The sequence below is a fragment of the Pholis gunnellus genome, assembly GCF_910591455.1.
Source record: "Pholis gunnellus genome assembly, chromosome: 15".
In the NCBI taxonomy this organism is placed as follows: domain Eukaryota; kingdom Metazoa; phylum Chordata; class Actinopteri; order Perciformes; family Pholidae; genus Pholis; species Pholis gunnellus.
Window position 1 is genome coordinate 20,835,093 of NC_136542.1, and position 13,009 is coordinate 20,848,101.

General features: G+C 42.2%; 1 protein-coding gene across 1 annotated transcript in view; it reads right to left on the minus strand.

Annotated features, from left to right (window-relative positions):
* The window catches only part of alk (ALK receptor tyrosine kinase), a gene marked incomplete at both ends in the record, with an annotated part of 222,817 nt that overhangs the window by 13,759 nt on the left and 196,049 nt on the right, over window positions 1–13,009 (minus strand). The window contains 10 exons of the mRNA XM_079174739.1: window positions 178–307; window positions 405–469; window positions 755–845; window positions 1,563–1,749; window positions 3,780–3,893; window positions 5,002–5,157; window positions 9,291–9,389; window positions 10,040–10,207; window positions 11,392–11,533; window positions 12,769–12,879. Coding sequence (XP_079030865.1) covers window positions 178–307; window positions 405–469; window positions 755–845; window positions 1,563–1,749; window positions 3,780–3,893; window positions 5,002–5,157; window positions 9,291–9,389; window positions 10,040–10,207; window positions 11,392–11,533; window positions 12,769–12,879 — 1,263 coding nt within the window. The remainder of the gene's footprint in view (window positions 1–177; window positions 308–404; window positions 470–754; window positions 846–1,562; window positions 1,750–3,779; window positions 3,894–5,001; window positions 5,158–9,290; window positions 9,390–10,039; window positions 10,208–11,391; window positions 11,534–12,768; window positions 12,880–13,009) is intronic.

Sequence of the window (13,009 nt, forward strand, 5' to 3'; positions counted from 1 at the left end):
CCAGAATCCAACATCAGTGATCATATCTGAGGCAGATTTAGAAGAAAATCAGAGGTAGTACACATTGTGGTGTGTGATCTAACTTGGATCATAGTGGGTTCAATGACGAGAACAGAATAATAGATGATGCACTTTTCAATGATATGCAGTTGGGCGTGCTACAGCAGCGTGTCTCACCAGCCGGGGTCTGGTCTCCCTCAGGAAAGACTTGAGGTCTCCTCCGGTCATCAGCTCCAACAGGATGAACCTTGGCATGGCCTGCAGACTGACTCCTATACAGCGCACAATGTTCTGGTGGCTGAACTTACTGCCGGGATATAAACGCAGCAGAGACGGTGCATCAGAAATGGCTTTGTTGGCAGTGTTGGAGAGACAGAATTCTGTGAATTGTCTAAGTGGCTTACCTGATAATTAGAGCCTCCATGAGGAAGTCCAATTCGTCTTGCTCAGAGCAAACCTCAGGAAGGGTCTATTGTGAATACAAAAACAAATAGGATTCTCAGTGCATTGGCGTTCTATATACAGCATCCATCACTGCTTACGCCCCCTGTCCATCTCACAATCCATTTCACCCTCACTCACGAGCAAAACCCAGAGATACTTCAACTCCTTCGTTTCCTATCCTAAGAAAAGTTACTGTTAGTACAATGTTGACGTAAAATTAGTTTACAAGTCCCCGTGGATCTAATTTCATTCAATCAAAGTTTGAAATTTGAAAAACGGGAGGAAAAAAAAGTATTGATCCAAAGGTCACCTTGACTGCCACTTGCAGTGGGCTGGGTTCGCCTGGTATCCCCACTGCCAGCCCTTCATAGACTTCACCGAAAGCACCATGACCCAGGCCCCTGGAGACACACAAACACATTTCTTTTTTATTATTTCATTCTCATTGAATTGACATTGAGCTGAAGACATTGCCAGCAGCCAGCAGTAAAACATGTCCTTTATATAAGAAATGACCACATGTGGAGTACAAGGTAAAGAGATGAGAGCAACAGAAAACAATCAACAGCTCGGCAGCCATGCTAGTCCGTTTTCTAAATGTGTGATTCACCAGGTGATGAGGTGATGGTGAACTTTGACACCAAATTATAGTTTGGATTTCAACCTTTGCAGCCGTTTAACTTGATTCATGCCTTGAATAAATCTAGGTGCTGGGAAATGTTCATGATCGACAAGAAAAAGAATGAATCACAAAGATTAAGAGCCAGAATGATAAACTGGTGAACTATAATCACATGATAAAAAGAGCCCTGCAAAAATAATTTACCAGCCGCTTGAATGACCGCAGTAGACCCATACTTTAGAAGACTTTCATATTTCAGGCTTTATTTAAACTGCTACACATCATGCTGTATTTACTGTATGAGTCCACCCTATTGAAATAGTTTGTGCGACTGGATTTTCATTACAATTGCAGTGAACAGCTTAATTTGTCCTGTTTGTTCCCATGAAAGTCAGAGATTCCACCACAGATGTAAGTGTATTTAACTCGTACTGAATTGGTTGACACGGTCTTTCTGTAGTGATGAGTAATGATGTAATGATGTCGGCTCTCTTACCTGGTGAGGGAGATGTTACGCCGCGGTACTTCCTTCAGGTCGTTGACCGACGCCGTCTTGCCGGCGAAGCAGTAGTTGGGGTTGTAGTCGGTCATGATGGTGGATGCCCGCAGCTTACTGAGCTTGCAGTCTGGACTCTGCAGCTCCAGCTGAATAGACTGCAGCTCTGTGTGTTTACGTCTGTACACTGGCGGGATAACAAACGAAAAGACTTTAACTCCACTACTGAGATATCTGCAATTTAACAAAAGAAAAATGCAAACAACACCTCGAACACATCTTCTTGTAGAAAATGATTTCTGGCAGCCAAAGCACACAAAGCTTCTCCAGTTATTATTCCTCTTAAGACCTTTTGCTTGTACAACAGCATTTTGTTATGAATTATAATTCCTTTGTGGCCGTGAAATATTGATTCCTCTCTATCTGATGCCAGATTTGTCTTTCTAAATGATTCACATACATAATGTTTCTGAATTAGACCCTCCATGTTTGAAAGGGTTTGTAGATTTGTACAATCACGTGTGTACGGCAGCAGTATGTATAAAACCAAGACAGGCTGCACCCCCTTCTTTAAACAAATGCACTTTTAACGTAGAGCAGCCCATTGTATGAAGATGTTTTTCTTCTCTCTCTCACACACACACACACATACGCACGCACGCACGCACGCACGCACGCACACACACACACACACTTTATAGTGCTGGAAGCCTCTACCTGAGCTGGAAAATACATTAGTCGCAGGGAGAATTGTTTATGTGTGTATGCTTATGTGTGTGTGCAGGGGAGTTATTTATTTACCAAGTGCTTTCTAATGTAGGAGTGCTGTCAGCCGCCGGCTGAGCAGCCATCCATCATTAGCGCATTTCATTCATCACAGAGGCATTTCCACACCTCCTCAGTTCCCGCCTCGTCTTGCTAATGTGTGTGCACTTGTGTAGGTGGGAGAGTGTGTGTGTGTGTGTGTGTGTGTGTGTGTGTGTGTGTGTGTGGGGAAGAGATGATGGCTCAATGAGTGCTTATGTCTGGCTGTAATAGCCTGAAAGCAGTCGAGCAGACGTAGGTCTGCGTTGGCCGCGAGGTTCACTTCAACAACCTGCTGAGGGCCGTCTGAGAGAGACCAGGCACTGGAGACCTGTGTGTGTGTGTGTGTGTGTGTGTGTGTGTGTGTGTGTGTGCGTGTGTGTGAGAGAGAGAGAGAGAGAATATGTGTCTATTGTACAAATTGAAGCAGTAAATACAGATACTGATGTAATGTAAAACTCTCAGGCATTTAGCAGCACAGCCCAGTCCGGCCTTAGTACCACATCAGTGTTCATTTTGTAAGCACAAACTATGACTAATTATGATCGTCAACAACCTTTTTTTTTTACAACACCGTGAGACGAGACTGACGTCATAAAACACTAACAGTAACTATGTCAACATGCGATGGTGTTGGCGGAAAAAGAGGAGATAAAAATGTTTAAATAACATCTCTTTTAAAATATCTCATTTTCTTTGACAAAAAGAAAATACACAAAATATTATAGACCGTCACTGCAGCAGTTTCGTATCCTGTGCCAAGTAAGTCTATCTGCACGTGCACAGTACTACAGCACACGCTAAGTACACTAAACGCCCTCGGCGGATAGGATTAGGCACCAAAACTACTCCGTTAGGTTTAGGTGACCAAAGTACTTAGTTGGGTTTAGGTGCAAAAAATACCTCCTGGTTAAGTTTAGCTGCCAAAACTACACGTTTGATTTGGGCGCAAAGCTACTCGGTTACGTTTAGGTTTAGACAAGATCATGTATGTGTTAAAATAAGTAGAGTACTGTGAGATAAACAGTGTGTCCCACAAACATATGATAGCGTTATCATATCAGTTCAAATGTTGTTGATCCAAGAACCGCACACAGGCGCATATCTCACCATATCATGTAGCATTTAGCTTGAACCATAAGTTACACAATACGCACATGCACACATTCACAATGACGGTTATAAATGAAAAGATGAACAAGCGACTCGATTGACTGAATTGTTCTATAGAATTTGATGACTAAAATATGCTGTCATGAGGCTAAAATGTCCAGACTTTTAGTCAACTTATACAAAAAGGATACGGTTAACTAAATCTAATCATAACATGGACATTCATCTCAGGACTAAAACCAACACTAAATAAAAAAATACTCATCAACACTTAGTCTTTTTACTAGCATGCTGACTCACTTATCATGACCCCGGACACAGCCAGCAGCAGGGCGGCGATGAGGGCGGAGGTGCCCACAGACAGACCCAGCGCCAGGTGGGAGAGAGACGGCTGGGGAGGCAGCAGGGACACCTCTGCAAGACAAAGGGAAACAACAGCGTCCCACAGTTGTTATCTTCCCCCAGAGGAGTATTAACATTCACTTCGCCACTCTGATCCCCCACTTAATTAATGATGTGAAAGCGATGACACAACAGAGCTTAGGAGCAGCAACGGCCAGTGCATGTCAATTCCCTTTTCAGGGGCAGGGGGGAAGATATCTTTGCACTTGTCTAAGCTCAGGGGAATAAAAGAAATCTGCACACAGAGAGAGAGAGAGAGAGAGAGAGAGAGAGACCATATTGAGATTGTGACCTTTTTTGACCTAGCATCATAGAATTATCTATTGCTCGTCATTACTGAGAACAGATTTTCAAATCATAGTGCAAGGAGAAACTCTAGGTCATAAAGATATCATTGAAATGGTAATGGCCCCGTTATTTTGCTTCACATTATAAAGAGACATTCCGCCACATTAATTCATTTCAGATCTACATTCACGTACTCGGGATTCATCTGAGATTACAAATCGTAATTGAAGGGGCAGCTCTCGGTCCAGAGGGGGGCTGTCTACACTCCTTTGTTGCAGTTTAGCCCAGGGAGAAGACGCGGCACATGTGTGAATACAGATTTATTTAGGTTGAAATGGTCTAATGCACAGAGCCAGTCGCAGGATAATGAAGCCCGTTGTGAAATGCCTTCAATACAATATGTACAATATCACTACATGAGTATCCAGGTGTTGCCTTTTAGCCTAAATCCTTCGCATGATAAGAGAAAGAGCTTTTATCTGGTGGTAGCACAGAGATAAATCCCAGAGCAGCTAATACTGTTATAGGTGTATCCATTGTTTATTAATGGCTTAATTTATGCTAGGGATTGATTACATTATGAATGATTAAAACACAGTTTAAAAAAAAAAATTTCCTCAGATAAAGATGCCATTAAGTACAGAGCCTTCCAGGCTTAATTACTTCTGCAGATTAATTCATCAACTGCTCACTGAGTCACAGTCTATTACAGGTACAATTACATTCAGCTTAAGTCTTTTCTGTGGTTGGATTAATTCCACACACTTGTGTGGAAGAGAGAAATAGACTAGGGTCCTCCATTGTGGTGTGTGTGCTGTTCTTTGTGTCAGACCTGTGGCGTTGATGCAGGACACCCCGTCTGGCGCCAGGATCAGGCCTTCATCACAGTAGCAGACGATGCCGTCCTTGGTCTCGTGGCATTCGTCGCTGTCGCAGTGGCTGCAGTTCTGCACCGGACTGATGATCACCTCACCATCCCCCTCCATAGCTTCAAACACACACACACACACACAAACACACACACACACACACACACACACACACACACACACACAGGATCTTCATTTTAAAATGTTTGAGGACGGCTTTTCTAGAATTTATACTTGCCACCATTAAAAAGATCCCAGTGTCAATAATAACAATTCAATCACAACTAACACACCTCCAACTTCACACTGCTCTGATGTTTTTTTGTGATTCAAATATTAATATGAATCTGTAAAGTAGCACTGGAGTTCAAACTGAGAGAACACCAATCTGCATTGCATCAGAATTCTATTCGTGGTCAACAGGTCTACTGCCACAGCTCTCGTCTTTAATTTCACGAACAGTGCCCCCCAGCAGCACATGCATCGGGCCAGGGTGCTTCCTTGTGTTGAGGGCTCATTGGAGCCATCTCTTCCCTTAAACTGAGCTTCTCTTCCCTTAAACTGAGCTTCTCTTATCTTAAACTGAGCCTTCTCTTATCTTAAACTGAGCCTTCTCTTCCCTTAAACTGAGCTTCTCTTCCCTTAAACTGAGCTTCTCTTATCTTAAACTGAGCCTTCTCTTACCTTAAACTGAGCCTTCGCTTACCTTAAACTGAGCTTCTCTTACCTTAAACTGAGCTTCTCTTACCTTAAACTGAGCTTCTCTTACCTTAAATTGAGCCTTCGCTTACCTTAAACTGAGCTTCTCTTACCTTAAACTGAGCCTTCTCTTACCTTAAACTGAGCCTTCGCTTACCTTAAACTGAGCTTCTCTTACCTTAAACTGAGCTTCTCTTACCTTAAACTGAGCTTCTCTTACCTTAAACTGAGCCTTCTCTTACCTTAAACTGAGCCTTCGCTTACCTTAAACTGAGCCTTCGCTTACCTTAAACTGAGCTTCTCTTACCTTAAACTGAGCCTTCGCTTACCTTAAACTGAGCTTCTCTTACCTTAAACTGAGCTTCTCTTACCTTAAACTGAGCTGTCTCTTATCTTAAACTGAGCTTCTCTTCCCTTAAACTGAGCTTCTCTTACCTTAAACTGAGCTTCTCTTCCCTTAAACTGAGCTTCTCTTACCTTAAACTGAGCTGTCTCTTATCTTAAACTGAGCCTTCGCTTACCTTAAACTGAGCTTCTCTTACCTTAAACTGAGCCTTCGCTTACCTTAAACTGAGCCTTCGCTTACCTTAAACTGAGCCTTCTCTTCCCTTAAACTGAGCTTCTCTTCCCTTAAACTGAGCCTTCTCTTCCCTTAAACTGAGCCTTCTCTTCCCTTAAACTGTGCCTTCTCTTCCCTTAAACTGAGCCTTCTCTTACCTTAAACTGAGCCTTCTCTTCACTTAAACTGAGCCTTCTCTTCCCTTAAACTGAGCCTTCTCTTCCCTTAAACTGAGCCTTCTCTTCCCTTAAACTGAGCCTTCTCTTCCCTTAAACTGAGCCTTCTCTTCCCTTAAACTGAGCCTTCTCTTCCCTTAAACTGAGCCTTCTCTTCCCTTAAACTGAGCCTTCTCTTCCCTTAAACTGAGCTTCTCACTGATTGGAACTGAAGGTGTGTTAATCAGTGATTGATCTGCTGTGATCTTGGATGGAACCAAACCTGCAAACTCTCCGCCTTCAAAGACACAACTGCTCATTCCGCCATAGATACTTAATTTATTTTAAAAATAAACAATTTTCTTAATCATAAACTACAGCAAGCGCAAGTGAAAATCAGGCCAACATGAATTAGTTATGGGCTGCCTGTGAAGGCTTGTGCTGTTTAGTAAGCAAAGCAAACGCACTCATCTGCAGAATCTGTTTTCTCTCATCATTCTGTTATCAGCTTTATAAGTGCAAATACATAAATCTAACCCAGAAACAGTTGAAAGGATTCGACGGAAGAATACAAATGGCTCAAGTATAAATGTCGACTGCATACTAATGCGTGGGTGTGATTCTCCGTGTTGTGGATCTTGAATACTCCTTCCAGAAAGCTGAAGGTGTTTTCTCTAAAGAATTTTACTAATATTTCTTTAAGATATAATGGTAATGGCGAAACAGTTAAACTATCGAAGCTAGACAAGTATACAGATGAATTGTTTTCCTCCCCTTAAGCTTGTTGAATAATGAATTTCTTGAATTGCCATGAACATGAAAAATGTAATTGTTTTAGAGGGATTAACCCCTTGACTTCAGAGGGGGTCATTAACACAAATAAACAGACAATACAGAACATGAAACATAACACAAGACAAGAATACACAAACAAAGGCTCTCCCTAGCCAAGCCGCGGCACTAAAAGAGTCAGAATACATGCAGTTAATGTATGCATATACAAGGCTAAACATGTACATGCACCGAGACCTTAGCCCTAAATTATTTCCATGTCTCAAGTATAATTAGTAAATAAGTAAGAAGAGATGCCTTAAAAAAATGAATGGAGGTAATAGAGCTCAGTGAACAATGAGATTTGATTTTAAAGGCATGGCGTCCAGTTCTCTAGAAATGATAGGAACAAATAAAGAACAGGACTGTAGAGACCGTAGCCTCTACAATGACCTATTTCAAATTCAAAATAGTTATAAATATGAAGGATAGTTTATAAGATAGAGGTATTATAGACGATATCTTTCTCTTTCATACAGGTGGAGTAGGATTGATTGAAGCTCTGCTGGCCTCTAGTAACATGAATGTTTTCCTCAGGGCCTCCCAGCACCCAGTAACGCACAATGCGACTGGATGACAGTGTAATCTGTATTCTTCAGAAGCAGCCTGTGTTCAGTGGATTAGGACACTGCCTGTGTCAACATTAACGCTGTGATTTTTGATCCTGTCTTTGGCCTTTCGGTGCACTGCGGGGTTGTCCGGCATCACCTGCTGCTGTTATTTGAGCTGGTGAACCTGCCTTTGCACTTCAAGCTGAGGAGGAAATTACCGGCGTAGCCATTTGTAATTACAACTTCAAACAGCAAATGTCTTTTAACCCTGACCTTTACACAGACAATATTATTTTAATTGATCAAACAGCAGATATCACCACATGATATTCCACCTTTTGTGTTATGATAATGATTCTGGCCTTCTGGAAATTCCAAGTATACCAATCTTGCCAAACTCACTCTCTCTTTTCATGTATACACACTCACATTTCTTCAAAGTTAACAGTTTCTTTTGCAGGAATCTAAAACATTTAGTCATAAAACCTTGTAGAGATGGATGTGGACTTAACATTTCTGATGTTAATCTTTATTATCTATCACATAACGTTACATTTTCTTTGTCCCTGGACTACAAAAGTGGGTATACTGTAGGTGTTGTTGCTTGGTCAGCACAACAGTTAAAGGCCTTAACTATACTGTAAAAATAGTTTGAATAGTGGATGGAATATCCTTTTTTTAAGTAACAACATAGAATATAGCAACGTGTTAACCAGCCGCAATAGAGAAGAATGAGAATAATGTGTAGTTTGAAACACACTCTCGCAATTTCAGTTTCATTTACAGCTGAAATTCACTCTGAAGTCTTTTTCTCCTGGAGGAAATGAAGCGAGTTCGATGACAAACTGAGGAGTGGGAGCACTGCCTCGCCAGACAGCGTCGCCCCTATTAAAGCTCAACGGGGGAGAGGTATCAGAACGGACTTTGCTACAGCCCAATGGATGGAAGACAATTCTAAAAAGCACTTCAATTTCTATTCCCCATTTTCCCCTTTTTTCTATATAGCTGAGTGAAGAGGGAGTCTTACATGATACATGGATGGCCACTGCTCCAGCTGAAATGTTCAGTCAGAACTGTGTTTCTAGTACCTGTCAAGTTCAAGTGTACGTGTAACAGGTCTACACCAGATGGATTTATCGAGCTCTGGAGGCGTTTTAATCAAATAATCTGGGTGTGTCTTCTGTCAGAATGGAAAACTCCTGCCTCTCATCCCCCGTGGCTGGCCATATCTGCTGCTGCACATTTTTTACAATATCCTCTTTTTGATTTGACAGGGTGAGGCAACTCACTCTCATCTTGCTGTAAAAATCTGTCGAGGTTGTGTGTTGTGAAAGCTCGTACCGTAGGAAGCAAGTCAGGTGCGCCACAACAAGAACTCATTTAAAATGTCAATAGACAAAACATGTTTAATAGACATTTCTTGACTGCTGACTGGTTTGTCTGTCCTATCACATTACCTTTCAGAGGGTAGAGGAAGGGCTCTCCCTCCGGACCGAGGAAGGAGGTGCCGTCGTCGCCGTCGTGTTTGGGGTTGTTGTCTGTGGAGGTGTTACCACCTAGAGACCAGGTGGGCAAACACAGTGACAAAACCTCAGCGCCGTCCTCAGACCAAACAACACATGCTATATTCTACGTGGCTTGAACACAAACATTTAAAAGCACATTTCACGGACAGAAACACGAGGATTGCAAGTGTCACATCATCCGCTGTAATCACAATCACACCCAATCCTTTTTCTGCCCATGTACATATTTGTATTAACATATTTACATATTTCATCCTCGTGTGTCCCAATGCATTCTAACAGTTATTTGCATTTTTTCCTACCGCCCTTTTTGACATATTCATATTTCTTATTTTTATAATTGCGTCTTTTCATGCCTTATGCTGTGTACTTCCATCTGTTGTTATGACCCAGTTATCTACTGAGGATTATCTTATACGACAAACACACTACTTAATGATAGACTCAGTACACGGAGATACAAGGGGTCGATACTTTGATTCTGTGTTCGGTCTACTCCAGAGTGATTCACACTTGATTGAGCAGTTAGGAGGGACAGGATATGCAGCTGGGATTCAACCGTATCCCTGATCTGTATAAACTCTGTCACCCCTTTCACATTCATTATAAAACACAGATGGGGTCATATCTGACAGCTCGTCACGATTCCTTTTTATTAAACCCCAAACTCTCGGACTAACCTCTGTAGCCTCCGCCGGCACCGCCCGACATACAGCCACCTCCGCCGCCCCCGAAGCCACCGCGGGTCTGCCAGAACTTTTGACAGGCCTGCCCTCCCTGGCCTCCAAGCACCAGCGGTCTGCCCCCCTGACTTACAGGAGCCCTGTCATTCCAACCTCCGCCTCCACCTGTCACCAAACACAACACACCTTTGATGTAATGCGGAAGTAATACGCTGTGGAGGGAATCAGTGTGTGTGTGTGTGTGTGTGTGTGTGAGAGACAAATAGGGAGAGAGATGCATAGAGAGCGAGCTCTTAAATGGGTCAATGTTATGGGAAAAAGATGCTAAACTGCAGAAATGCATGTATATTGTAGTCGCACACACACACACACACACACACACACACACACACACACGCGCACACACACACGCACACACACTAAGTATCCAGTATTTTCTCTCACACACAAACATCAATCCCCTGTTAGTGATAACAACACTGGTTAGAGCAGAGACTGAAAATATAAAAATCCTATAAAAGAGCCCTGGTAACACGAGATTAAAGTCATAGCTAATAAACTATCCCCTCCCATATTCCCTAACAGTAGAAAATGTAATTTTCCCCCTTTCATTTCCCTCCCACTCTGGCGCCTGAGAGATAGAAGCAAATGAAAAAAAAATAAACACACATCACATCACACTGGCAACAAAACCCGCCAGACCTGCTAAATATTTCATTTTTCATTCACAGAGCTTCCTCGAAAGTAAACCTTGGGCTTTGTGACGATGTGAAAATCAATAACTTCTGTTTTCTGGGCTGTTCGTCAACTCTGAGCACATGAATAATGCAGCCTGCAGTGGGCATGGGTGGAACATTCCACCGGTAGATTGGAGCATGTAGTTCTGCCGAGCCATGACGGGGGAACCAAGTGCTCCGTATGAATAATCATGAGCAGCGCCACGCTGTCATTTGTTTTTTGCCCAAACACAACCACCGGCACACCTAGTGTGGAACGTCTATGAAACACACACATGAAGACGGAGGATAACACCCTCAGGGTGAATGGATGTGTTTACGAGTACAGGCTATCTGTGAACGTATTAGTGTGTGTGCATGCTGAAGGGAACACAATGCACAACGCCTTTCTCATCATCAAGTGGGGAAACATTAACCCGCTACTCTACAGCACCGTAATGGGGTATTTAGTCATCTGCTCATCTCATACACACTCACTACACTGTCTCCCTGGACCAAGTTCACACAACTGCCGCCACAGACGTGCACTCAGTATACCGCATTTTCTTGCACACGCACAACACACATACAAGTGGTACCCACACACATAGCAAAGCGGTGTGTGTAGTGTACCTGCAGCGTTTGACTTCCCGCTGCGTCCCGGTTGGCTGGGGTCATAGTCCATCTGCTCCAGCTGGGTCTCTGATAGGCTGCTGTAGCCCCGGCCACCTCCCCCAGCAGCGATGATGAGGGGGGTGTACACCTCTTTGTCCACCTGCGTGATTTTTGTTAACAGTTCGATTCATGTGCTGGTATCTGCTCTTCAAAAGGAATACCTCAACATTTTTGGGAAATGATCGTATTTGCTTTCTGTCTCAGGGTTAAACGAGAAGATTAATACCAGCTCATGTGTGTATGGTAAGTATTGTGCTGGGGCTACTAGGCTTAGCTTAGCTTAGCATAAAGACAGGAAGCTAGGCTGGCTCCATCCAAAGGAAACTAAATGTGCCGACCAGCAGCTGTTTGATTAATGCGTACAAAAACCTAATTCCTTTCATTTTACTGTGCAAGAAAGCCAATACACACAATTCTTAAACTGTGAAAGTATTCCTTTAATACTTTGGATTATAGAAGATTGGCATGCTGCTCAGCTCAGCTGTTCACTTTTGTATATGACATACTTTACCCTTTATTTCTTATGGCTTACTATTGTATAAACCTGTTACAAATAAATACATATAAAATATATATAAATATAAAATAAAACATGCACACACACACACACGCACATCTACACTTACACAGCTATGAAAGCAGTTGGAAAGCCTTTCTCCACGTGCTGTGTTCCATGTGTATGAACCTGCCTGAATTAAGATCTCGTCCTCTGACTACTGGAACCTGTGACTCATGAGATCTTCCTTTCACATACTATACTACCACTTTGTATGTGACACGCTAAACTATGATTTATTTGTATTACTGTATAATGATTTGGAACACTATGACTTTTTCGACATTATATAATGAAATATTTTATGACTTTTTTTCGACATATCTTTTGAGTATACTATGACTTTTTAAAAGTACTATTCTGTGACATTTTTCATACTAGACTATATAAAGATGTGTACTGATATACTTTATCATAACTATTTACGACATGCTGTACTATAACCTTTTATGACTTTTGTTTTATCTTTTCGACAGACTACACTACACTTTTTTGACTTCTACCAACACTTTACTTTTAATGACATGCTTTACTCACATTTTTTCATGACGTGTTATACTATGACTATATACTATTATTACTTTAATGACATACTTTAATATTACATTTGAACACATTTTCTTGAAATACTACACCTTGACCTATATATGACCTTCTCAACTCTGTATCCCCAACACCTGCATCTGCATCATATACTATATTTGAGACACACATTTTCATTATTCATGCACAAATCTCTACAAATGACGTGCAGTGTCATTCCTTCAGCACACCCTCACCTTGAACACATACGTGGCCCCGCCGCCGCCTCCTCCGCCCCCTTTCACTTGGGTTTTGTTCACCATCGGGCCGCTCTGTTCCAGGCACATCCTATTCAGCATGCCGTTGGACTGCAGGGAGGGAGAGAGAGATGTCAGTTCCCCAAAGAATTGCTTTCATGCATGCCAGTTGTGTATGAGAGGGCTCAGCAGTTGCCAAACTCCAGCTGCAGTGAGTCTAAGACGTTAGCTTTATAATGGT